At 48.1% G+C, this 27968-nt stretch overlaps 1 protein-coding gene and 1 long non-coding RNA gene across 3 annotated transcripts in view; one reads left to right on the top strand and one right to left on the bottom strand.

Annotated features, from left to right (window-relative positions):
- LOC146720819 (uncharacterized) overlaps positions 1 to 10436 on the bottom strand; it is a 121965-nt gene extending 111529 nt beyond the window's left edge. The window contains exon 1 of the long non-coding RNA XR_014925910.1: positions 10340 to 10436. This is a non-coding gene — a long non-coding RNA (uncharacterized LOC146720819). The remainder of the gene's footprint in view (positions 1 to 10339) is intronic.
- On the top strand, positions 728 to 26967 carry LOC114935038 (uncharacterized). Of its 2 annotated transcripts, XR_014925909.1 has the most exons (3): positions 14875 to 14911; positions 16043 to 16640; positions 26827 to 26891. XR_014925909.1 is itself a non-coding variant. In XM_085487847.1 (2 exons), the coding sequence occupies exons 1-2, from the start codon at positions 2260 to 2262 to the stop codon at positions 26903 to 26905; spliced, it is 216 nt and encodes a 71-aa protein (XP_085343973.1). In that variant the 5' UTR covers positions 728 to 2259; the 3' UTR covers positions 26906 to 26967. The 2 variants fall into 2 exon arrangements, 1 of the variants encoding a protein (XP_085343973.1); XM_085487847.1 differs by lacking the exons at positions 14875 to 14911; positions 16043 to 16640 and adding an exon at positions 728 to 2396 and having other exon boundaries at positions 26827 to 26967.
- Positions 26968 to 27968: the final 1001 nt, after the last annotated feature.

Raw genomic sequence — 27968 nt, 5'->3', positions numbered from 1 at the left:
AGAAGAGCGCAACCCTCTCCATAATACCACGGCTATGGCATAGGCTATGCTCCGACATGGAAATATAGCAAGTGCATACAATGCACGCGCATACAAGCGCACTCGCTCGTGCATATATATATATATATCGAAGCGGCGCATCGCGCGGAGAATTCAGCGATGATACAAACTCCCCCTCTTTCGCGAGAGAGTGCATCGGGATATATATTTTAGCGCTTTTATTTTAGCAGGGGGAGTCTCGCGTATTTCGACTGCGCGATATAATCGCACAGGAATTGCACGCGCACGCTCTTCTCGCGCGAGGCGGGAAATCTTCCTGTTTATGCTATCTTTACATCCGCTGACGCGTTTCAGGATTTTTTCTATGCGGTAGGGAATTTCTTTGGCAAAGGATTGTACCTCTCTTTGAAATTAAAAATACAAAAAAGTGACCGAAATGTTGTAGGATTTTGATAGAATTTTGGCGAATCGGTGGGTGCTCCCCGATCTCCACGCCAGTGAATGACGTAGCCGTAGGTACTCTTCGCGATCTGCTCTCGCCCGCGTTCTCGCTAGCTCGCGTCAGCCTGGCTAGAGATCGCGCGAGTAGAGTAGAGTACGCTCTCGTCTGTCGCGGACGCATGCGCGAATGCGATCCGCGCGCGGCGACTCGACTCGACTCGACTCGGCTCGGTACCGTCGACTCCGGCTTCTCGCGGTTCTCGCCCTCCCCGCCAAGGTGCATGCATGCATTCTATGCGGCGTGCACCGCATTAGATGCATTTCTAAGTCGCGCCGCAATAAATCGCAGAAATATCCAAGTCGAGGCCCCCGCGAGTATACGATCCGCGCGCGTCCCCGAGAGAGAGAGAGAGCTTGCGAGCTGTGCGTCAACCGATTCCTGGTGCGCGAGCGCGATACCAATTGTCAGAAAAGGGAGAGAGAGAGAGAGAGAGAGAGAGAGAGAGAGAGAGACGACCCGGAGAGGGAATCCGCGGAGAGATAAGGAGAGAGGAGAGGAAAAAAAACGAGAGCAGGGGAGAAAGAGAGGGTGGAGAAGGAGGAGAAGAGATCGCGCGTTGATAAAAAGATCGAGAGATATATAGACGATTTCAGTGACGCGCTTCCGCGCACCAGGAGGAGCTCTCTTCTCTCTCTCTCTCGCGGCCGCGATCGGAAAATTCGCGAGCTGCTCGGAAAATCGTTTCGATCGCACGAGGGGATCGAGCGAGCGCAGGAGGGTCCGAGAAAAGAAGACCAAGTGCTCTGTTCGGATACTCTTCTTCGCAACTCCGTCTCTTGGTTGCGCATAGTGTGTGAGCGCGTCTGCGCGAATTATCGTATCGTGTATACCGGTCGTTTGCGCGTGCACGCTCGTATATACGCACGTATACGCACGTGCGAGTCATCGGTCTGGTGAAACCCTTCTCTCTTCGCGATCCCCTCTCTGCTGGGGGATTCACGGATAGTGAGAAAACTCTATTGAATTTTTTGGAAAACTTTCAGGTGGGCCGAGAAAATCACCAAAAAAGTCTGTGATTCTCTGTGAAAAGTATCGTGTTCGACGCTCGACTTCATCTACCGTCGAATTCGAATCACCGCGCACGAATATTCGGCCAATTTTGATGCATCGTATCTAACGGGTGTATCGAGAGAGCGATCACGAATGATATCGCATGTGCCGAGTCTTCGATAATCCACGCATCTGGCTGGTGTCGCAATTGTGTCGTCTCGCGTTTATTCGATTCTCCCAATCGCGCGCGAACGAAGAATCGACGATGCTCCCATCCGGGACCACAAACTCGACTTGATCGAACAATCTGATCTAATCCGATCGTGTGTTCGTTGATCGATAAGAAAAAAAAAACAGTCTCGCGACGAGCAAGTAAGGACACGACAGGATTATGCAAAAATTATGTTAATTGTCAAAATACGGAGGTTTTTTCACCTTTTTCGGTCATAGCGAGACGAAAAAAGGATTGGTCGAGAGCCTCGGGAAACTCGCTATCGTAGCTTAATCCGGTACACAACACTCGCGAAAAAATCGTCGATCGAGAAACGTAAGAAGTCCTTCTTTCCGACGCGGAAAAAACGTACGATACGCGAAAGGGCACGCGCGTTCGGTAACGATCGATCGCGAGAGTGATCTCTCGCGATGCGCGAGATCGGTGCACGGTGAAGCAGAGAAAGAGAGAGAGAGAGAGAGAGATATCGGAATCGAGAGGAAAAGTGGATGAGGCGCGAAAAGAGGAAACGCGACGACTCGGGAAACGGCGTCGGATGAACTGGAAAAACAGGCTGCGCCGAGCGAAAGAGAGCGATGCCGATGACGATGACGAGGACGACGACGAAAATGATGATTACGGCGATTACGAGGGAGTCTTGAATTTTACGCCGGATATAGCGTTTTCACAAAGGTATGAAAAAAAACATCGCTTAGGTGACTTGGCTAGATATGGCATTCTTAATAAATCTGCTACTGACGTCGAAAGAGATGTCTTCCTACAATGTTTCGACTTTGAGAACAAGTAATCAATAAAAATTCGAATAATTAAATAGAAAGAAAAAAATAATAACTCGATGAAAATTTAATTACGAGAGATATAAATTTCATCAATAAGACGCAAGAACATAACTCAATTATCGATTCAATAACGAAATAATTATTACAATTAATTATAATTACTATAGTTATTTAATTTTGTATAATATATATTAGATTAATTTGAAGAGTATGTGACACAGATAGAACGAAGATACCCTGTATATATTTTACGTTCGAATAATATTCGTTCTATTGCAAATCAAATCTATATAATCTAATCTAAAATTCAGAAAAAAAATGAAAAAAAAAATCGACTTTGAATCGCCAAGCGTCTCGCTTCGTTGAATTCTTTCATGCTTTCGACCTTAACAAACATTTAATATTCCTTGCTTGCAGAAACTCTGCCGGGTACGCTTTAGACGCAAAACTACTAACAAAACCGAAAGACTGTGGCGGATGGAGGAAATGACGTCGGGAAAATCTTCCCAATGTCTCCCAATTCCGTTTTTCGTTTCTCTCCGAGAATTCGCTTCGCACCCTACTACTACTACTACTACTACTGCTACTACTACTACCACTACTACTATCGCTATCGCTACTGCTGCTGCTGCCGCTGTTCTGCCGCCCCGACTTCCTCGACGAACATGCCGAGAGTGTCGGCGTAGCTACCTCGAAAACCGACAAGGTATCGAGGATCGACCGTAGACAATCCGTGGCAGGGTCGTGCGGAACGATCGATCGAATAGGTGCCAGAGAGAAGAGGGAGGCGGGGGTAGAAGTGGCGGTGTACGGGGAAATAGCACGAGGGTTGGTGTGAGGTTTGGGATGCGGGGGCGGGGGAGCGAAAGAGAGAGAGAAAGCAGGGTGGCGGTGATTAGTTGCAGTGTTTTGGAAAACAATGCGCAGAATTTCGATGGCGATAAATAATAAAGGACAAATAAAGTGTATCGGGGAACATGTGAAGTGAACGTGCGTCAATAAATAACTGCCGGCATATGTATTGTGCGTTGTGTGCGCCGAGAATAAAAGCGGGATGAATTTTGAAAAATCCCGTGAACCGGAAATATCGATTCGCGCCCGCGCGCGCTCTTCTTCGTCAATCCGGGGTTGTCGAAAAATTGTGAAAAAGGGTGTAACTCTAGACTATATAATGCTATATTATCAAGTTGGAATCGATCGATTGTTCTAATCCTCTCGAAGGACAGATGTATTATGTGTCGTCTAAATAAATTTCGAATCTCACAGAATATTAGAATCGTTGCGCCCAAAGTCCCTCGATATATATATATATATATATACATATACCATATAATAGAATGCCGTCCGCACCGCCCGTTTCCCATAGAATCCGGGAGAAAACCCTCGCGCTTCCTTTCCCGCTGAAAAGTATGTATAAATAAACGAGTTCGTCCCACAATAGTCTCGACAGCGCCATGAGAACGATGATGTTACAATTACAATAGCGCGTTTCCAGGAGATACATTCGCCGAGCCCTACCATTCGCCCTTTGATTCGATCTTTAAACACAGCCCTTAAACAGGTTCAACCCATCTTGAGATACGTCTGGTCGGGAGGGAAGACGAAATCTAACGCTCGCACGAAGAGGGAAAGAGAAGCGAAGAGAAAAAAAAAATGAAAGAATCCTGGACTGCTCGCTCTCGCCCCTTCTCGACCCCCCACTCGTTCGCGAGAAGAGCCCGGGCGAGATGGGCCATCCCTCTCTTCCATCCATCCGTCTCTTAGGGGCCCTTCTGCCCCCCTTTTTTTAAGGTGGCCGGCTGCGGGGTCAGTTTTCGACGGGCGCGCGGCGCATTAAGATGCTACGCACAAAATTTGTCATCATCGGCCGGTCAACGTCGCGGATCCCACGAAATTAGAAGTTTCGGCGAGAGTTGAACCCCGCGCGAGTTCGATGGCGAGAGACGGACGCCGCGGAAAAGAAGGACCTACCGCGGCAAAAAGGGAAACGAGAGTGAGGAGAGGAGGAAGGGCAACCAACGGCGGGCGAGCACCGGCTGGATCGCTTCTGCAGTGATGAACGCGTGATGGATATTAAATGGACGCACGGTACGCATCGACAGATTAATTCCATTTACGAGGTGCTGCTTTTGACCAGGGAGGTTTTAACAAATATATGAGTTACAGCGCGACGTGTGCGCGCCCGACTAAAAATACTCGCGAATCCCTTTTCGGTGTTTTGTCGGAATCGTTCGCCGATCGACATATCGAATCGATTGTAGCGGGTGTGCCGTGATTGCGGCGCTGTCTATTCAATCTCGCTTGAATCGTAACGATCATTTGCGCGCGAAATTAGATGACGCGTTCCCCATCCCCCTCTCAGGTTACACACATTTATAAATGGGAGAGAAAATGTTCTCTCACATATTACATACGTATTAATATTATTTTATTAATTTTATTACATTTTTTTTATTACTTTGCTCTCTCTCTCTCTCTCTCCGTCCTCTCGCAATTAAAAATAAAATAAAAAATATTCCCTCTCACAATTATACGTACGAGTGAAATTGTAGAATATTCATCGGCGATGTTAACGCACTCGCGAAATTCCCGATAATGATAGTTTTAATTTCTCCATTTAAACAGCATATCTGATGTACTCGTTGGTTACGAGTCGAAACATCTCTCGCGTTTCAATCGAAGAGCGAACGAATGTAACGCAAGGACGAATATGATCGCGCATTTACAGCTAGAGTCCTTTATTATCAAGTGCGATGTATCCTGACGCTCGGAATAATTTCGAGAGTACTTGTCCGATTTCTCTCTCGCCTTCTCTTTCGACATTTTTGACCTCTATCTCATTTCGAATAATTAATCGCAAACAGTCCGTGCCCGGTAAAAGTGGACGCGAAGGGGTTTGTCCCTCCGATCTTTTCGAGGCACGGCCTGACGTTTAATTTCGCTAATTTCTTTTCTCCCGTTCGAATTACTCGCGGTACGACGCTTCGTTCCCGACGTAAGGGTTGCTTCCTACTATCCCGAGTCACCCTTACATTTTCTTTCTTCTCGAGAGAGAACGCGAAGAGGAGGAAGGGGGAGGGGGTTAGCCCTGCCATGAGAATGAGGGCCGGAAAAATAATTACTCTCTGCACACCGCGAGAAGAATACTGGGTGCTCGCTTGCGAGATGATGAGCGGGGACGGGCGAGAAAAAAAGCCCGGATGATCACTTTTTTGCGTTCCTCATTTTTAATATATTAGCAACCATTTCTATCTTTATAGTTTCGAATTGCATATTTCGAAAGTAATATGAAAAAAAAAAAAAAAAGATAAGGGAGCTTTCCTGAGATTTTAACTCGAATATATATAACATTTGTATATGTAAAAGTTTACTAAAAGAGAATATATAAAAGTTTTTCAAGTAATCTGTCTGCCGAGATATACATATATATATATAAACGCTAGAAACTAAAGTTTAAGTACAATTATTTCGTCGCGCGGTGGGATAAGCCTCAAAAAGTATCATAATAATTCATAGTATTCGTGATGATGGACACGACTATTTTCGGCGATAAAATTACCGGGATAATGAATACTATTCCACGAAGAAATATATACGCGTAGCTAAAATAGAGTTATTAATATGAAAAGTACGCTAATTCGAGAGTCGCGCTTAACATTAAAGTTTATCCGATGTTTCGTCTGCGTTCGTATATGAATAACGTGATTTAAAAAATATTTAGCCAATTAAATGAATCAAAATTGATAAAATAGAAGGACCGGCTCGACGTATATAAAATATTCATAAAGCCACAGAAATTTAATACTTCACGAATTGTTCGATAAAATGCAATGGTCAAGCTGTTTGTTTCGTTACGAAATGTAATAGGCAAATAAAATAAATGGAAAGTCTAATAATTATTTAAAAAGCTCAGTCACTATAGATTGTCGAAAAAAAAAGAAAAAAAAAATTCAGCTCCCAATTTGTCAAAAAGAAGAGAGAAAACTTCTTTTACACGAGATTCTATTATCCTTACAGATTGAATCGTCCAATTGTAAGCCGGAAATTAGACTTTTTCTTTCCTTTCTATAGGAAGATAAAAAGTTCCTTCTCGCTCTCTTATCTCTCAGCCGCTAAAGTTTAAGTATCCAGAAAGTCGTTGTTCATGATCCGAATAACGAAAATCGTCTGCGCTGAAATCAATTCTACGATGCGGCAGAAAAAAAAAATAAAAAAAATAAAAATCATCCCCGTTTGATCGATCCGCTATCGTTTGATGTGTATATGTACGATATACTTTTTGATTGTACTCAGTTATGAAAAAAGAGATATCCGTCGCACAAAGTCATTTCAATTGCGCTTTATCGATCAAAACAATGGAAGAGCCATGTAACGAATGGAGAAGGACGGTAGACAGAGGGAGAGGGGGAGTTTAAAGGAACAGAAAGAGAGAATATATGTATGGGTGTGAGAGAGAAGGAGATTTAGTCGGGGGAAATACAGAGAGGGTGGGTCGCCGCTAACGAAAGATGGCGTAAAAATGGAGGGTGAAAAATGTGGAAAGGGCATGCCACTCGATTCTCTATCTTTCTTTCTCACGCACACACTCTCTTCCTTCCCTTTCTCGCTTTCTTTTAGGCGTTCCGATGGGAATACGCCTACCGAAACGCGCTGGAAGATTTCGAAATTTCGCAGGTGGCATCCCTAGGGCCATGAGGCGACTTTTTAAGACGATTTCCATTAACGTGCCGAAGAGGGATATCCATTGTTTAATACCGCGACTTATAAATGGAAATATCTTGAAAGCGTTATTCGGTAACACGTTCGGTCTGCAAAAGATAGACGTCGGTCTCTAACCGCGCGATTATATCATTGTTGTGGATCGTTTAGTTAACGTGACGTATAGCGACGATCGAGTTATATTTTCAAAATACGATTTCCTTATTATATTCGTCGCAATTGTGTCTTGCGAAAATTTAATAACTTTATCCTCCGTTTTTATCCCTCTAAAATATCCATGCCGATAAAAGTACAAACGAGCATTTATTACGCGCTATTTTAACTCGAAGCAACGCCTGTTTCGTGACGCGAATGCCCGCGGGTTAATTTCGACTCATCGATTAATCCGTCGACGCATTTACGTGCTAACGCTAGAAAAGTCCGCTCGTGTCGTTGAAGCCAACTTTTCAACCGCGATAGAATAGATGAGAAAACGAAAGAGAGGGAGAGAGACAAACAGAAAAGCGCGAAAGGTCTAATTTTACGGATTTTCTCGCATTCTGAATAATTCAAGGCTGGCAACCGAATTCGAATATGGTCGGGAGGGGCTGCAATATTATGGGCAGGGGGAGGAGCGGGGTGGCGGGGGCACCAAAGTTAAAACAAACATTTTTGCGCGTGCGAGCCTCGGCCATAAAGCTCTGCCCGGCCAAATGCATCGGTCGGCGGTTGCATAACACTCTAGAATAGCCGCGGAAAATGGTGGACCTTCTCTCTCCTATACCTTTTTCTTTTTTAGACCGCGCCGAGCGCGCGCTAGCCGGGGCAGCGCGGGAGTGTGTTTCGCAACTGATTTGCCCGTTCGAGGACAATTCATCGATCGTTTTCGCGCGTTCGTCCCACCCCCGTCCGCCCCGAGTAACGACGTTAATTAAATTTCGATTGCGTGTAATTAAAACACGCGCGTAAACAGCTCTCATTCTTCTCTTTTTTTTTTTCTTTTTTTTTTTTTTGGTTATTTCTCACCGACGCGATCGCGGCGTGAATTGAACGTCCTTTGCCAAATTTCGCGCCGGCAGTCTTGCGAAACTGACAAGTTTTCGTTCTACTTGTTGTAAAAGAAGAACAAAGTTATATATATTTAATCGCGTAAACGAGCCAATGGTTCGGTCTGAACGCGAACGAATCTGATCGGTCGATGAAGATCGGATGCACCGAAAATTGTGTTGACGGAAGAAGGACGGAAGGAAAGAGAGCAAGAGAGGGAGCGACGGTACTCGAAAGTCCTGTCTTTCGAAAATATCAGAGCAATTAAAATTATTTATTAAAGGGCACCACCCTAAAATAAATAGAGAAAATTGCGGAAGGGCGCCTCGATGGAAAGGTGCGATCCGATTAAAATCTAATTTTTCACGGATACTCTCTTAATTAAAACATTAAATTGATTGCGGCGTGAGGTCGCGGCGACGACAGGGTGCTACGTGGGGGAGGAAGGGGGAATGGCACTGTCTTCTCAAGGCACGACCAAGTGACGAGAGAGCGAGCGGAAGCGAGGTGGGAGTTGGGGGTTCGTGCTAAAATAAATGAAAATGAAATCAATTATAAAACTGTTTGAGGAGCCTCCGAGGAACAGGCAGTACTCGATAGACGGATGGATGGACCGGTGGAGGTCGATCTTGAATTTTCTTAATTAAAAATCTACAGACTTTGCCTTTCAATTAGAAACAAGCGTCACCAGTGTTCAAATTTGCAATATGTTCCGCGTTTCTCGTATCAATAATTATTGAAAAAAAAAAAAATTAAATTCTCAACATCCACGACATAGTATCCCTATCTGATGCTGATAAATTTGATCGTCCTGTATTTTCCGTCCAGAGAAGTGAAAGATGAAGATAAAAAATGAGCCACTAACGAAGCGAAAGTTTTCACGACAATCCTTTTTTCTCGAAGCGAAAAGAGAGGAAAGAGAGAGAGAGAGAGAGAGAGAGAGCGCGCGCGCGCTCTAATCTCGAGATTTTCGTGGCGCCAAGACGTCGTCTCGATTTATGATCCTCTTAAATCTCTCGTCCACTCCCCGCGCGCGTGTCGCTCTTTTGTCTCTCTCTCTCGGCGCACTTTTGCACTTTTAAAACTTTCTTCGCCGCGGAGAAATTTCATTATAAGAGGAGCGACGATAAGAAACCGAGCCGAGTTGGCCAACGTGGTTTACGTTTGAAACATTGCTGGATCTTAATCGTCTTCTCACCCCCTTCCGGACTTTACCGCGACTTAATCAGCGACGCGACTTTATAGATAAACAAAGTTCACGCGTCTCGCGAACGACGTGCCAAGAATGCGCCGGCTGCATCGAGAGAGAGAGAGAGAGAGAGAGAGCGAGCGAGATAGAGAGAATCGACGATTGACAGAGGCTCCGAAGCACCTCGCTGTGTGTCGCATAATTATGATTTTTTTTTTTGTAACGGGAGCAACGACGCGAAATCATTCCGCTCGCATTCTTCATAGATAGATATTCGGCGGACAATGCCGCCCTCAAGTTCTCTCTCTCATTCTCCTTTTTTCCTTTTCGGCCCCTTTCCGCGCCTTTTGTTCCCTTCCCGAAAACAGACCAGACACGCGCGCACAAAGGGATGCGACTCGAACAATGAGAAGCTCGACGACGATGACCTCGAGTGAAATGGCCGAAATATTCGGCGACTTACTTTTAACTTTATATAGAGTATTGCGAATTCGATTCGACATCGTATCAGCCAAATTTCCGAGCGGCCAGAGAGACGGAATATAAAATCGTACAAATATTGCCCGTCATACAAAATCGATCAATACGCAATTATTTGAGGAACACGGATAAATATTTAAAAATTACACCATTTCAATTCCGTCCAAATATACCGTGTGTACACTGCGTACATGTAGACACTCTCGCGCGTGTTGTAAGCATATCTCTGTACATATATAAATAATAAGTAAAATGTGTAAATAAATAATAAATTGAGTAATTAATTTGGGAAATATTTGCGGAACCTCTTCTCTCGCGTTTCGGCGAGAAGATCGCGTCGTTATAAAGCTCTGCAAGAGAGTACAAAGGCATATATACGTATATGTATTTCGGCGCGATAATCTTTCGAGATTACACCTTACTTGCAGTGTCGATACATTCTGATGCAGCTGCTCTCACGGGAGATCGCGGCATATGCCGCGACGATGGTCGGCTCGGCTCTTCCGATTATCCACGTGTTACGTGTGCGCGGAGAATGGGCATCTGGCCCATCTGGAACGCTTAATAAACAGATTGTCTCGTCTCTCGCGCGTCACGTTCTCCCTCCCTTTCTACTTCCACCTCTCTCTCTCTCTCTCTCTCTCTCCCGACAGCAGAGTCGGTCTTCTGTCACGCGATACTCGAGAATGTCGAAGAAAAAAGAAAATTATTGACACGAGCGATTCAACCTTGTGAAATCTGGGTCACCTCACGCTGCCGACCTCGGAGAAGGACAAGAATCGTCAAGCGTGTATAAAGTCGAGTATTGTTTTCTTTTTTTTAATTTTTAAAAAAAGAAATCGAGCAGCACGAAATATAGTAACGTTTCAGCGGAGGCTTAATAATTCGAACCCGCGATTGATCGCGTTTGTAGGTATACGCGATTATCGCTCGCGAGCACAAGTTCGACGAAGGGAACATTGACCTTCGCCGCAGTTGTCGAGCGGTATGGAAATACCGCGAGAGAGAGAGAGAGGAGTCTTCGTTGAACAAAGCGGGGACCGAGATTCACGGCTGAATCGGCCGCAAATTGCGGCGAAAAAGGCGAAAGTTGGCCGTGTAACTTTCTTCTTCCTCCCGCTGTTCGGTCGTCCGAGAGATTGGCTGGCTCCGCGCTGATTTTTGTTTTCATTTGATTACCCCGGGTGCCCGCGAGCCCTTCGTTTCACCCTTCCATTTCGAAAGGGCGCCGACCAAGCGAGCTGCCGCTGCGGGACGGAAACTTGGCGCGATATAACTTTGCACGGAGGATCTCCGTCCATGAGAGAGATCCCCGTTATTTTCTCTCAAAGTGGGAGAATCGATAGGGCCACCTACCTACATACGCCGGACATGCCGCCACGGCGGCGGTGGTGGCGGTGGTCGTCGACACGCTAGGTTGGGTTAGGTTAAGCCCGAGCGCTTAGCCCGATCGGGCCGGCTGTGTGTGAGATGCGCTCTAGCTAGGTGTTTACACCTCGCGGAGGGCCACCGCAGAGAGCGTCCAGGTGCCATGACCTAGGACGAAAAAGGAGAGACGCGCCTCTTGGGATCCTTTCTCACCGCGAGGAGCGCCCGCTCGTTTCCTCGTCAACGTCCGGGGGGATTACTTTCTCATTTAGATTTTATCTCGCGCATCTCTATATACCCGCCCTTTCCGACTGCTTCTCTTTCAGCAGTCTTTCTCTTGTCTCCGACGATTATTTCTCGATTCCTTCTCGCGGCCTTTGTTTTTACTAATTACCCAGAACGTCAGCCATTGACCTCCCCAACCCGTCTCTCTTCTACCGCTCGCCATCGCACGATTTCTCCGCTGATCATTAGGCGACTAGCCAAGTGGGTGTCCCGTGAGGGAAGGACGTTCCCGATCCTCTCTCGCTTACAGATGGGTGAATCGATCTCGCGTGGCAAAACGAACGTTGAATAGTGAATTGAACATCTTGGAAATTAAATTAGCCGAGAGTCGTCGACGTTCGGAACACGTTAACGTCGCCTAAGAGTCGGGCGATACTAGAAGTAGAATGAAGAATCTGGCCCGCGCAACGTGTCCAAAGGTCGTGACGATCGCGGTTGATGCTGCCGGCTGCAGCTGGCGCGGCAAAAAATGAGCCGCGATTGTTTTATCGCCCCTCGGGGCCGCCCGATGGTCAACCGGTCCTCTTTCTCTCCTCTCATTATTATGATTACCCGATGGGCCGAGGGATGGATGAAGGGTGGAAAAAACACGGATTTTCATCCCCTTGTCAGCCGGTCCTATCTACCTGGGCCGTCCGTGTCGGCCTTCCTCGTACGGGCGATGCGCCGTGCCGGCGAAATCCAATTTTTTCCCTTTTATCGACCCTTTCCTCGATCCCCTTCTCGAAAGAGCGAAGTAACCCATGCGATGCGCCACATGCCGTCGCCGTTGGCCGTCCGCGTATGCAAATATTTCGTCGGCTCATTGTGTCTACGAGCTGCCCCTTACTCTCCACAAAAGATCCAGGTCAAACTCTCATCCGGTTAGGAATTTTTATTTTTCGATCGGTTGTGAAACAACAAAGCGGGTCACCCCGCTAAGGGTGCTAAGGGGGGACGTAAGAGAGCGCACCTTTCGTAGCGCCGTAACGTAACGGTTGGAGTGTCGCCCTAAGACAATCGATACAATTACGAGCACGGTAGGGAGAGAAGGATCGTCTGCGAGATCCCTCTTTTTCAGTCGTGGCCACCCTTCCTTACCGCGGTTCTTCTCTCCCTTTGAACCGCATCTTCCTTCTGCGGAAGGAGCGATTGACGTTCGGAGATGAAAAAGAAAGGATGCGCCGAGACCTCGAAATTCGATATCAATTATACACACATACATTTATATATATATATATATATTTTTTTTATTTTACGGCCGTAATGTAATATTATATATTGTATTATTTTTATATTTGATAATATTACGATTCTCTTTCCCGTCTCTCTTTCGGTGTTAAAATTTTGACATGTAATTCTGTGTTGATAAAATCACAAATACAATTTTCCATTTTATGTTATCGAATATTTTGTTTACCGGCGCAAAAGTCTCGCGGGCAGAAAATACAGCGGTGGCGAGCGAAATGAAAACGATGGCCCCGGAATCGATCGATTCCCCGGGTCCCCCGCATCATATGCAACGAAATCATACCTCGACGCGTAGTCTGCAGGTCGTAATAAGATCCAGCCTCTCTATCGACGAAAGGCTCGCGCTAGGGAATGCCGCTGGAGAATTTCCAGAGGCGAGGCACGCCGACCTGGGGGCGGCCGAGCAACCCCCGTGGAAGCGCGATGGAGCGAGCTGCGGTCAGCGCTAGGATTCGAAATACGATGGTGTACGTACCCGGTTACGTCGCGTACGCAATGTCGCTGTGTTAACCTTATTGTCACGGTGGTACCGAAGCATGTAAAGCCGCACGGACGCCTCCAAATTGTTATTGCATGCGAGGGAGAGAGACGGAGCGAACCGATCGACGTGCCAGGCAGGTCGGATTTCATCGGAGATTAAAAGTCGTCCCCCTCGTACTTGCCCGATATATCGGGATAAGTACGTTCGATTGGAATCTATCTCGAAATTATATACTATGATAAATACTTATCAATTATTCTTCAAGAGTTTAGTTGAACGAAAAAAAAGTCATTATTTCCTCGTCTATCCATCTTACAAAGTAGGATGGAGTATGCTGTGGTCAGTGCCACGATTCGAAATACACGATGAACGTGAACTCCATTCTGGCGTGTACGCAACAACGGCGTGCTAACCTTACTGTCACGCCAGGGCCAAAGGGATGTAAAGCCACGATAACGCCTCCAAATCGTTATTACCCAATAGCGACAGAGAAGCCACCCCTCATCGTTTACCAACCGTTCTACCCGGTCCCGAGAACGGAGATACTGCAAAGCGCGCTACTTAAACTATCGCGTTAAATCGCGCAAAACCTATATATAATTGAATACCCGTGAATAATCGTCGAGAACGTCTTTAAGGAATAAATCCGCGACCTCCGGAAAATATCGATCTCGCAAGTATATCCAACTCTCGCGACGTTGGAACAACTCGCGTCTAAACTCGAGAAGACGTCCTCCCCTTTAATAGCGAGAAGTTTCTACAGCGGATTACCGTCCGCTCACCGTGGATATTTATCACGAGTAATTATCAAGAATTCTCAGATTGCTCTCGTGGAGTTGAAAAAATGATGAAATTGTTTAATTGGCAATGGACGATATACGATTGGTCAATTACCTCGTCTTCGTGCGAACCATTAACGACAAGAGGGAGCAAAAATTAGGCGCTAGTTTCCCGCGCCTAATTCCCGCGAACTAAATTACCCAAATCGTATTCGCACCTTCCCCCGATGCGACGCGGGTGTCAACGGCATCGTATTCGTGGCGGCGCCGCTGGCCATGAAAACTTATCCGGATTCGAGAGAGGAGAGCCGCGCTGGCCGGTTATCGTCATTATAAACGGTCTACGCGGCGTCATCCACCTGACGCCTCGGCCTCGGTACGCCAAGCCGCGCAGCGCGCGCGCGCGCACATCGGGCTGGGCATGGCCTCTCGCGCAAAGCGCAGAGCGCACCCGAAGATGTAAGAGCGCAGCGCATCGCATACAGCGCACATCGTTCGCGAGGGTGGACGAGCGGGAAGGCGCGCGGGAAGGAAGAGGGCGCGAAAGAGGAAGGCGCGCGGGAAATGACGAGCGAAAGGGAGAAGCGGAGAGAGAGAGAGAGAGAGAGCGGGCGAGCGGATGGACGGATGGATGTGCGAGAGCGCGAACGGTGGCGGGAGCGAGATGGAGCGCGGGTGGAGGGCCAGCGCGCGTCCGAGAGAGGGTTGGTGGCTCGCTTCGGTACGGTTTAGGCGGCGGGCGGTGTGTGGTGCGATAGAGGCGGCGAGGAGGTGAGGTGGGGGTGCCCGGCACGGGGCCACGGCGCAGTTGCTACTCAGACACGGGGATGCTCGCAATGCCTCTATCAAAGGTTACCGAAATCCTACGGAAATATCCGCGTTAACGCGGCGGGCCGTGCCGTGACGATTCGTCAAAGACGCGTGCCGCGATCGCGGAGGTGCTCGCTACGAGAGAAATCGGGGAAATCGCGTAATATATCGCGTCGCGTACACAAGTCCGCTCGTAGAGAGAAAGGAGGGACCGCGACGGGAGAACGCGACTTTGGGGGGCGGCTTCCCGTGGGGCTTTCCCCGAGGAGAGAGGTTCCAAGTGCGCGCTCGCGGACCCTGAGGAAAGAGAGAGAGAAAAGGAAGGAAGGAAGGAAGGAAGACGGCGGCTAGAAGGAGAGAAGCGGGCTGCTCCTTGCTCGAGAGATCCTTTCTCCCAAGATCGCCACCCCGCAACGTGCCAGCAGACACTGCCGATTCGCGAGGAGCACGTGGGGGAGAAAAGTCCGGGAAAGCACGAGGATGGAGAGAGCGCGGCAAAATAGAAAGAGGGAGAGGGAGAAAGGAGACAGGGAGCTTACGAGGGCGCGAGAAGGACGGAGGCAGCGTGCCGACGCGTCTTACCACGACGCGCAAGGAGCGACGCCGCGCGCCTCTCTAGAAGGGGAAAGAGAGAAGGTGGAGGGGGCGGGCGAGGATGCCACGGCGGGGGTGGCAAAGACGCTCATTCGTTCCTCGAGTCACGTGGCCCCCTTCTTATAGCGAAGGTTTTTCCTTTCGTTCACGCGGGAGATTCGAACGGCCTTAGACCGACGCCGACTAGACCTCGGGGGATGCCCCGGTGGGTGCGACCATCGATGATGACAGTGCGTTCTTCGAGCCTTCGACAAAAATACTCGACGTTATCTCGTTTCATTTTATCGTACATTCGCATTTTAGCTTAACTAATATAGTAATTGTAGTAATCGAGATAGAATCTGTCATGGTCGTGGATGCACCTTTTCGTCGCTCCGTACGCTTCTCGGTCCCTCCGCAAACCTTTCGCGCGGCACGTTAATCGCATACCGAGACTAACCGATAAAAAAAAAATCTAAAAATTTGCGTTAAAAAAAAACGACGGTGGATTTTGTTCGCGAACAAAATCCACCGTCGATCCCCGAGTCACTCGACGGATCGATCGTAACGAGGACGTCCCCTTTTCTTTTCCGTTTCAGACGCGTCGCACTGTGTTGTTATGTGTTGTCATAGTTATTTCATTGAAAAATTAATTTCGCCGTTTCCGAAACACGCACCGATTTCTGTCTGTGAAACACAACGTCTGAACAACTCCTCTTAAGTTTTGCCGAAAAGACTTCAATAATTTAGAGAAGCTAAAACACTTTCGAGCGATCCTGATTTCAAAATTACGACGAGTAAGAAGACGACGATTAAGAAGAAAAAAGAGAAAATCAAGAAAAATACGCGAAAAAAAGCACCAAAAAAAGAGAAGAAACGAAATTGAAACAAAAGCATTGCCTTAAAGAAGAAGAGTACACCTACACTGTCGAAGGAACAAACGAGAGACACAGGGGGGAAAGAAACAAACAAACAAAAAAAAAATAACACTTTAGACGCCTACAAAGTAAATTGTAAAGATATGACTAAAGTATATTTTTAACAAGTTTTGAGAAACTTTAGATTTTAAACGTAAATTTAAAAAGCGAAAAATATGAAAAAAAACGATAAAATTCTTAATAACTAAAAATGTGATCTAAAAGTCGTTGCTACCAAGAGAAGCCTTATGTCCTTGTTTCAGTTAGTTCGGTTCCAAACGTAAGTACCACACCAACAAACTCTGAATATCGATCTCTTTGCATGGCATGCCTTGTATATATATATATATATAAGTTTTTCGTTCCAAACGTGAAATCGCGACCCTCGAAAGGGGGACGGTTGCCATGTTCGCGGAGAAGCTCTCGAAATGAAGATCCTCTCGAGCGAACTCTCTTTCTCGCTCGATGGAATCGAGGGAGAAAGAAGAGGGGCGCGACTTGGACAAAGATCCGCCGTGTCGTTTAGCGGCTCGCGGATGGATCTCGTAAACGGAACGATAAATCTTGGGCTGTTAAACTCGTATTATCGCGCAAATAATATTACGTCCAAAGGCAACTGTTTTACAAGTTTACCATGTAATGACAGACCTCGCGCGCGCGGCACCACCTAACAACGGTCGCTATAAAACTTAGCCAGCGTAATGCATACTTTCGCGCCGCGGCCTGTCTCTCTCTCTCTCTTCTCGCGTCTCGCAAACGACCGCAGCTTATTACGGTAAAACAGTTAAACGCGAAAGTGGCCGTAATAATAGCGACTACCGTAATGACTACTGTTACCCGGTAGATTCGCTGTGTTATACGTATTACCATTATAATTCGCGGATTATTAAGTAGCGTGCAACGAGACTCGATGTCCGGCGACTCTCTGTCGTAAGGCGAACTTGAAACGAAACAAGTTTCTCGCGACGATATCGATCTAATTTTAAACGCTTATCTTCATAAAGATTATCGCTTTATACGAAATTTCGAACGTCTATCATTTTTATCGCATGCCAATTTCCGCGCAACCAAATAGTCGATCTCGCGGCGTTGAGCGGCTCGAATTCTTCGTTTCGCGTGAAAAGAGAAAAAAAAATGGGGAAAAAGTACGGAGAAAAAAAGGGCGCGGGTTAGGTCCTCGAGACAAAGAACGCTCGGTGCACGGAGTCATTCCATTTCCCGAGTTCGATGACGCACCCCCAGGTCCGGTGCCAGGCCCGGGAGCTCCACCGATGATCAAGGGTGATGCGGGAGAAAGAGGGAGGGGGTGGGCGTCGGTGCGAAGCTTCGATTTCAAATTTCCTATTTCCCGACGAGTTAGCCTGTGTTGAAAACGTAGCACTCTCTCGCGACGCGAACCCCGGCGGGGGAACGAGGAGGGGGGAAGAAATGACGGTGGAACGCGGTGACGATGGCCGGGGGCGGCGGCGAAACACCGGCAACCCCGCTTTCGCCGACTATTTTTTCGATGATTTTCAAACGCGCGAGTATATGTATATATATATATATATACGTGTATGCGCGTACGTTCCTCCGCGCGCGCGTATATATATATATATATATATGTATGTGCATGCCCCGATCACCCCCTTCGATGGTTGGCGTTGTTACGCCGGGGATGCCATCGGAGGAAGAGCGGTAACGACGGGCGGGAAGAGGAAAAGGGCGGGGGAGGGGGTGGTAGTCGGCGGCGGAAAGGCGTTAGGGTGCCCCTGGGTGGAAAGAGAAGGAGGGTTGGTGCAACGGTGGTTGCATGAACCGGCGGATAGATAGGCGAGAGGGTGAGCGCGAACGGCCGAGGGTACGGCAGGGGGGAGAAAGCGACGGCGGTGGTGGGCCTGCATGCACTTTTTTTTCCGCACCCCGCGTATTGATCCCGGAGTCATTCAAAATGGCGGCCGGGGCCGAGTCAGCCAATGACTGCCTGAATCGATGACTGCAGCGAGCCACCCCCGGACCGGCCAATGGGAGGCCAATGGGAGGCCGTCGCACGCCGTTCTCTGCGGGAACTACCACCCCGATATATACGAGACACAGGCCTCCCACGTTGTGTACTCTGGTACACACACGTGCCTCCGCGCGCATCTGTGTGCCCCGTGTATATATAGCTGTGTTCGGTCCGCCGGGTAGAGCTCGTCGATGACCCGGGCGACGTCAATGATTTCCACGGAAAATTTTCCCCCCCAAAAATGGCAAAACTCGCCGTTCGGCCCGGACCGGAGCTCGCTGTCGCTTTGATTAACGGCCTTTCTATGTATATATTCCGCCGCTCTCTGGCTAGCCCCCCCTCGTACTTTACGGCAAATATACGAGACGGAAAGTACTGATTGTGCGCGCGGGCAAAAATATATATTCGCAATCATCGACCGGCGTCTGCATGCCACCATCTTTCATGATTCGCAGACTCTCGTCATCGACGCGACCCGCGTTGTTGCACGCGCTCCGAAATCAACCGTCGTTAGCACACACATTTCGAATCCACTAATCGTTTGAAAAAAGAATAGATTGTTTTTCATCGTCAACAATAATAACGCGATAAATTTTATCTCGCTATTTTCGTCGTCAGCCATATTAATCTCGCATCGTTGCATTTCGGACCGTCTAATAAATCATTTCGTTCTTTCATCGCTTTCGACCTAAGAAATTGCGTAATTGAAAAGATTTGCGAATAATGAAAGTGATTCGATAATAATCGGCATTTTTAAAAATTCAATCCAACGTCTCTCTTCGCGAGGTATTTTCAACGAGAAAGAGGCGAGGATATTTTTGGCGCTGGCGGAAAACTTGAAAACGCCGACGTTCGCTAATAAGAATGGTATATATATATGTATATACGCGTCGTATTTTTCCGATAACGCGGAGGAATTTTTTATTCCCGGAACGACTTTGTCACCCAAAGTCACCGCGCTATCTTCTTCACCTTGATCCTGGAGATCCGCTTTATCTTATCTCTCTTCGCGGTTCGCACCGAGTCTCGGAAAACACGATACGACTCTCGATATTCTCTCGGATCAGCCGCTCGTCGTCGTCATCGTCATCGTCAACCTCGGGGTGTCCTCGGGACGCCGGGTCGATCCTCGGATTTGCTCCGAGGTTAAAATTTCAGAGTGTGCACATATACACACAGATATACAAACCAACCGACCGACCGATCGATCGATCGCGTCCGATCGCGGAATTCGTTGCCGCACTTTGCGCATAGCGCGGGGCAAAGAGAATGTCGAAACTGCGCGAGGCACGAGGCACACGATTGCATCACGAGTCCGCACTGTGTGTGCGGCGAGCTGCATTACGTCTGTGTGTGCATATGTACTTAGATTGGCTCCTATTGACACAGCCGCACAGACGACGGTGGTGGTACAGTCGGGAAAAATGTATACGACGACGATGCGTTCTCTCTCCGCGTTTGACAAACGCTCGCGCGCATACGCACGCACGCACGCACACGCGTCTTTGATCTCGCGACGCGCGTATTTGACATCCCGAATTATCCGGAATCGATCGATCCTAGCGGACGTTTCGATCGAATCGGTGTCCATCCGTTTGCTTTCTCTCGACGAATCTGCAATTCGTTCTTTTTTTCCCCGCTTTTATCCTTTTCACGCGGATAAATTATTCCCCCTTCAACCGCGCCGCGGTCCGAAATAATTTGATTCATTACGCGCGTTTGCCGCGTTTGGTTATATTTAATGCGGCGATACGGCATGCACGCGTACTGTGCACGCGTATGCACGCTCGCTCGCTCGTCCGACGAGAGCGTTCTCATATTTAATGTAAATCAAATTTAGAACCGGAACAAAGTACACCGGACAGCGGTGAGCTGCTACCGATTCTACACGTTTGCTCGATTACTAGAGTTAATTAGCCGTCCGTCCGAATGGACTTGAAAAATTCATCAAGTGTCTCGCTGCCTCCCCGTTCAGTTTTTCGGATCGCTGACTCGCGACAATTCCGATGACCTCGCTGTTCCATGTTCGATGCATCGCAAATTGAAAGAACATCGCGCGTACAATTTTCCGCGTGCATATATTTCAATTAAAATATCGCGCTTGATATAGTATCAAATCGCGCGGATTAAATTTGACCGCAGCGGATGCGAAAAAAAAAAAAAAAAAAAAGTGTTCACTCGTTGAGGACCGCGCGATGCATCATCATCATCATCTCGTCGCGTAACAAACGAGGGGAGAAAGAACGACCGATGCACTTTCTGACGCAGCTGTACTAAGTGCACGACGGAATGGGTTTTTCTAGCGCGGGCAGTTTTTCTATTAAGCTTCATTTGTTTCTTTCATTGCGTAATGCGCCGGACGCGTCGCTCATTTCATCCTACTAGCCGACCGGCTACTCCTACCGTTAGAATTCTTAATCCGGGCCGTCAGTTTCGATGGCTCGCGTGCTGCACGTTCCACCGATTCGCCGAATCGCGACCGTCGCGACGATCTTAATCTCATTTCCCGCCGAATAAAATAGTGCGTCTCCTCGTATCGCGACATATGTATATTCGTCGATATGTGATAACGCGCGTGAGGTGGTTGAGGATTGAAATCGATGTAACATAGCGCGGGTGAGTTTAATTGTCTGACGCTTTTATCGCCATGGAAAAATAAGCACTCTCCTTCTTCCATAAATTTTTCATTTATCGGAAAATTGTCCTAGTCTCAAAATTAAATTGCGTTATTTAATTCATACGAATATTATTCGATCTCTCTCTTCAAAGAATATAAAAGTATACTTTTTATATTATTTTTAAAAAGCAATTTCATATTTTTTTATTTCCTATAGATTACCTTTATATTTCTTGGAAATTTTGCGTACGTGTCATCATTTATATATTTTAATGAAATGTGTGCATTATGTAATCGCATTTGTCGTCATCGCCCCTTTCGCTCCGATCGATATTTTAGCACGGACAAAAACCTTAAAACGACTCACCCTTTTCTCCACTCGTTCGTTCCTTATTTCGCCGCCAGACGTCACCTCACCACGGGGTAGTTCCGCGCGACGAGGGGTTGAGACGAGGCTACTTCACACGAGCAGCGAAACAAAGCGATTCGAATGGATTATTGTTTTATAATTCTCTTTACGTGACAGACACGTTCAAAATTCATTCGTATAAAATAATTCCTTTTTTTTACATGTAAATAAAATTATTGACACGTATTAAATATATTGGTCTCCCTTTTCATCTGGTTTTTTATTCCATTTTCAAATTCATAATCGTTCTTTGAAAATCTGATTACTCGAAATGAAAAAATTTGGATAAAATCGTAATTTCGGAATATTAGTCCTCCTATCGCAAGCCAGGAAATTCAAAGGACATACATATGGGACACAAATATCCCGGTGGTATTTCCATCACCCGACGACCGCCTTCGTCGACGCATTTTCGCGCACTCCCCCGCCGCCGGCACTTTCGCGAAGAAGAAGGCGGACGATTCAAAGTAGGTAGGATCAGAAGACAAATGTCTTCCTACGCAGAGGCGTACGTCCTATCGGGGTAGTCGATCGACGCGATTTACAAGGCACCGCGCCGCGCCGCGCCGACACAACTGGCCGTCAGAATTGCAAGTGCACGTGCAACAATTTTCGTACACGCCAAGTACCCGCGGTTCGTACACGTCCGTTGGTCGGTTCTTCGAGTCCAGCTGCCGATCGGGATCGGGATTGAGATCTAAAATGCCGCGTACGTACACACACACACACATATGTATATATACCTGACAATCCACCCACTCTATATAAACCAAGCGCGGAGGCTCGATTCTCACCTGTTTTTATCCTCGCGTACGCCGCATCAGGCCGGCCGCTTCATTTGTAATTTAAAGCGAGTGCCTCGATTGCCCAATGTACGTACTTATTTTCGGAGGAACACACTCTCGCGCGCGAGTGCCTCTCTCTTTCTCTCCACCCGCATACGGCGGCAGCCTGCGGAAGTTCGATCGCGATCGCTCCCCGGCCACTTTCGTGCCGGAGACCCTCGTGTCGGTAGTGCGTTACCTATACGTTGCCTTCCGGTGACGTCCGGATCAACCGAATATTTCGCAACATTTAGTAGATACTTAGAGCTAATCTTGGACATCTCTCCTCATAAATATATACGTATACGAGTATTTTTTGTGTCTCCAAGACGTGTTTTTCATCATTGAACATTTACCCTCGTTTTTTACAAGTGAAAAAACTTGAAGAAATTACGCTGCTAAAAATATCGCGATTCCCTTTCCAATTCTGCTTGGCAGACATACATGTGAGCGGCGAGGCGAGCTATACGTCGGAATAATCGATCTCGTCATACACGTATAACGGTCGTCGTATCCCTTTAAGGAGAGGATTTTTCGACGGTCCGTCGCACCGCGACAAAGAAGGTTCGCGCGCGCGCGCGCGCGCGTGGTGTCGCACGTGGCGAAGGTCACTCGATTTTTCCACCGTCCGCCGGACTATTGGCTAACTTTTTTCGCGCGACGGTCCACCACCCTCGTCGCAGGCGCGTTGGAAGAGACGCGGATAGGGTCGACGCGATGTGGGTGGAGGGATGCGACCGGACGCTAGCGACGCTCTTTTCTTCACTCGCCGCTTATTCTTATCGCCGCTGCCTTTTCACTCGAGGGAAGAAAAAGAGATGGAGAAGGGTGGACGCGCGTTGTTGCGTCGTCTCGGCGCGGGGCAGGGTGAAGAAAAAAAAAAGGGGTCGCGCCTCCCCACCCTCCGGACTCATACTTCCACGTGGTATACACGTGGAAAAAAGGACGAGGCCAGCGTAAAAAAGCAGGCGCGTGGGGGTTGTCGCTTTGGTGGGAGGGGGTGCGAGACGAGGCGGCTGAAAAAAGGGAGGGAAAGAACGGAGAGAAAAGGATGTAGGGTGGCGTACGTCGGTGGGAGAAAGACGGACGAAGGAGCGTGCAGAGAGGGAAAAGACGTTGGCGGAGAAGGGAGGAATAGGAGCCTAATGCGATGGTGGGGCAGCTACGTTAGATGAGAGCTCGGAAGGGAGGGAGAAGAAGGGTAGGAAGGGCGGGTGGGTTGTCTACTTTGGCGAGCGAGGGTGCGTAAGACGAGCAGGATGACCACCATCGACCACCCTCCGCCGTGAAATGAGCATCGCGCATAGCGCGTCCACTGGAAAGTCGACGTCCTCCGCAAGGTCGATGATCCACGTTTAAATCGCGATTTGACTTTCAAAACGAGAATGGCAAGAACGACGGATGGGATCGACTCGATACATATTCGATCAATGGACCCGATCGACTTAATTGTCGCGAGCAAAGTTTGCGCGCGTATTAGTATCGACGTAACTCGATCCCTAAAGGAAGGATAAAAAAGAACGTCTGCCCCCACGGCATAGTTAGTCACGCGTATGTTGCCATACGGGACACACATGAGGGAGGAGGCCATTTTTATACGACGGTCCCCCTTCTTTTTATTCGTACCTCAGACTGCTACACCCCCTTACGCAGAAGCCCCCTAGAATTTTTCATCAGTCGAGTACCCCGATTCGCGGCGTTCGCACGCGTATTCGCTATTATATCTCGTTAAAGAAGAGTTCGCGAAAGAGTTGGCGAAAAGTTTTCAAGGACATAGGTTGAACAAAAAGAACTCGCTCGCTCGCTCGCGTATACTTACGTGCGGCAGGACGTAACCGCGAAGTGTAAGATAGCGATCGAGATAGACAGGGATAGATAATCGGTTCTTACGAGCGTTTCCTTCCCTCCTGCCGGGAGGGTTTTCTTGGCCGGGTGAAACGGAGACGGAGAGCGGCCCCACTCTCTTTCTCTCACCCCTTACGACGCTACCCCCGTACGAGGCGTCGGCGGAGTCGGCGGCGGAGAAACCCCCACCCACCCACCCACTTGGGCGAGGGGTGAAGAGAGAGGAGAGTTTGAGGAAAAGGGGGAGATAGAGCGCGCGCCTCGGCGTCGTGTCTGGTGGGGGCGAAGGAAAAGAGGGGTAGCTTGAAAACTCCTGTCCTACGGCGGCCTCAGTTTTTCGTCCTCACGGAGGTAGATTTTCGTCGTGGGTGGACGCGGCCGGGGTCACGAGTCGGTCCACGGTAACCTGGGCCCTCGCCCGGGCCCGTCGGACCCGCGTACGAGATCGCCGCGGTGAAGAAACGGCGTACGGCGAAGGCGCCCCGAGGTGGCCAGAAATTTCGCGGCCGCGCACCACCTAAGACAACGCCCCTACCCGAACACGCGTTCTTTAAGGCACGAGGGGGTGGCTTTTAGTCAGACGCACGCGGTCTGAGAAGCGCGCCACCACCGGCCCCCGACGGAGAAGGACTTAGCGTTTCTCGCGAGCCGCAGACCCGAGTCAGTTTCGGTTCCTCCTCCGTCAAGGACTCGAACGCGGAAGAGGAGAGAGCTTTTTCCCCCGTCGTACGTCGTCGTCGTCGTCGTCGTCGTCGTCGTCGTCGTCGTCGTCCTCCGAAGAGGAAGAACAGTGTCTTGGCCGATACCGTGCACGAAGGTCGCGAGGACCCGAGGTGCAACGATTTACGTATTGCCGCGCGTTACCGACCATCGTCGACCGCATCGCTCCGTCAACTCACGATCTCTCTCGAAGTAAGGGATTTCCTTCCGGACAACAATATTCTATCCCGATACGTGTCAACGTACCACCTCGTCATTAGCGAATGCCGACGCATCTTTCTTCTTCTTTCTCGTGTCATTTTAGCCAGTTTTCCCCACTTTCGGCCATCGAGACCACCACTGACCCACCCCCTCCTATCCTCTGTTCCGAATCCTGACATGCCCGGTACGTCATCGTCGCCGTCTCAACAGTGTTTCGTCGCGATCGCACACGCTTCGATCCCGTCTCTCGATTCCCGGTAGTGCGATACGATGTGCTTCGGTAAGATCGCGAAGATGCGAGAACGAAAGGAGAAAAGGAAGAGGGAAAAATAACCTGGAAGCGAGAATTTCGATCGTCGTCTCGAAAGCGCACGGACACGCGAATAATTCTATCATCCCAATCATATTCGCGATCGCGAAATTACGCGGCGAACAATAAACGTAACGAGTCGCCATGTCGCGAGTAAACGAGTTAGCAATTATGCGAACATTCGCGCGTCATCATTTCGGATCGTTAATTCAACAAGCGGGCGACAATGCTCGTCACGTCGCGTAAGCCTGTCATATGTCGCAACAAATTATTTGGCATTTCATTGACGTCGCGTCAACCCTCTTCCTCGATCAGCGACAGTCTCCGCGAGAAAAAAAAAATGCGCGTGTCGGGGACGAATTCGAGGGACGGCGAATCAACCCGGACGGAGAAAATACAAATTTTCAATTCCATGAAATATAAGCGAGATGAGAGAGATTGGCGGAAAAAACGATCGCGAACGCAATTGGACGTGTGAACGGTAGTGTCATAGTGGGACATTGCGTTACGCTCGCAGTGATGCTACGTCGACTTATAAATACCGTATATACCCTATATCTTATATTCTTACGAGAATATGTATATATATTATCAGAGTGCTCCGAAAATTTATTTTTATCCCGTTTATCCTGTGCTTTGATTTATTACCTTTTCATTACGCGACACTACACTCGTTCCTGTGAATAAACATTTCATTTGTTAATGCATCATTCGCAGAATTAACTGTTTTCATTTCTTTATTACTAATCCTACATCTTTGCATTACGTATTTCTCACCCTTTCCATCATTATCAGTGGCAAACACCACGCGACGGCAAAAGACGTTCGCGTTTTCCAAGTCGGCCGATTTTCCTAAAATGCGAAACTAATTGAAAAAAATCACGTAATCACGAGAGTCTGCATCGCGAAAAGGAGGGCATGAATTTGTATAATGTTAAATGTTATCGACACGAGAGTTGGACGTGTCAAACGGACGAAATTTACAATGTCGCGTAATTAGTGCGTGCTCCTGACAGTGCTGGTTGAAATTATTGTTTGTGTCGCGGCCGGAAGTGTAACCCTTCATAAACGTCAGTCGAAAGAGAAACGCGTTCAGTAACGCTATCTCGCCGTAAGATCATAAAATCTCGAAGATTACACTTTTCTGATATCGCGCGCGAAATTTTATTACGATTCTTCTTACTTGATTTGTGATATCGCGGTTATTCGGCACTCGATATTTTCACACTGAGATTGCTGCTTCTGCTTGTAGGCAATCCGATAAAAATCAATGTTTCAAATGACATTATCCTCGCGTTTTCGAATCTGTCGAGGCATTTAGATTTGATTGTTATAATAAGATTCGAGCATCCCACCTCTCGTAGTGAATTGTGACAACCGATTGAATATTAAAAAACAATTAACATTCCGGTGATTTTTTCCGATTACGAGGAAAATCGTGTGAAACAGTTGCCTGACGTTGAAAAAGTAGTCGTGTCGATGTCGTATGAATGTTTGTTGCGCGTGCGGCACCGAATAACGCAAAAATGTATTTTTCTTGTTCTGGATTGCAGCTTCGAGCGGGAGACGCGTTGCAGCGAGAGATTCCCGCGCAGGAGAGGAAGACTGGACAAAGCGGAAGAAGCAGAATAAGACGAGCAAAGCAGAAGCGGAGAAGCAGAAGAGCGCAAGAAGACCGAGAGCCGAACGAGTAGAAGCGGGGTTGCGAAGAAGAAAGTGATTAGCGAATCGATCGCGCGCATCCGAAGATAGCGATAAAGGAGATAGAAGAACGGAAAGATCGGGAGTAGCTACGGAAGCGCAGAGAGACAAAGATCGAAGGAGAGAAAAAATAGAGAGAGATAGAGAGAGAGAGAGGGAGAGAGAGTAAGAGCAGAGCAAGAATCGGAAGAAGATAGAGAGATAGAGAGAGAGAGAGAGAGAGAGAGACAGAGAGAGAGAACCCCGCGCTGCATACATATATTTCAGTGTGTTCAAAAAACGAGTGTACCTAAGTGCAATATTAATTAAACCTAAACGATAATAAGAAGCAACCACAACTACCATCGACGATATCGGTAACGACGAGCGGTGATCGATAATCGAATAGAATTCCTTTTAAAGAGTTAAACGCTAGAGTCGCATTTCGAGGAGGAGTCATCGACGGACGCGACGAAGAAGAAGAGAATCGGAGGAAGCAGCCGGAAGCAGAAACGGAGTGACGGAAATCCCGGAGAGAAACGCTCTCGTCCCGCTTAAAAGAATTCACACGAATTCACCGACTCAAGCCGACGCGCGCGACAGCGGACACCAACTTTACAGCCTGTTCGAGCGCGTTCGGGTATTCACGCACACACACGCACGCACACACAACACGCACGCACATCCAACATAACGGGGCTAAAATACTCAGGGCAAAACGGGACGAGCGATAATCATCCGCGAGTGCGATTTCTCACCCCGAAGAGGAGCGAAGGACCTTCCGACCGATAAACCGATTCGCGTCCGCGTGGACTATCCTTCTCGTTCACACCGTCCGGGCTGGGCAATCCTGAATTTTAACCTGAACTTAAGTGTACGCTAGAATTTAAGTTAGATAGACGAAGGAAAATAGACCGTTCTCCCATCTGCTGGAGAACGTTCGCTCGCGCGCGCAAACAACTCACGTAAAGCAGACGTATAAAGCACAACACGTCATATACACCCACCCACACAC

Source organism: Nylanderia fulva, unplaced genomic scaffold (genome assembly GCF_048542155.1).
Source record: "Nylanderia fulva isolate GAGA-0341 unplaced genomic scaffold, ASM4854215v1 Scaffold6, whole genome shotgun sequence".
NCBI classification, from domain to species: Eukaryota; Metazoa; Arthropoda; class Insecta; order Hymenoptera; family Formicidae; genus Nylanderia; species Nylanderia fulva.
Note: the sequence above shows the minus strand (reverse complement) of the source record. Positions and strands in the feature narration are given on the sequence as shown.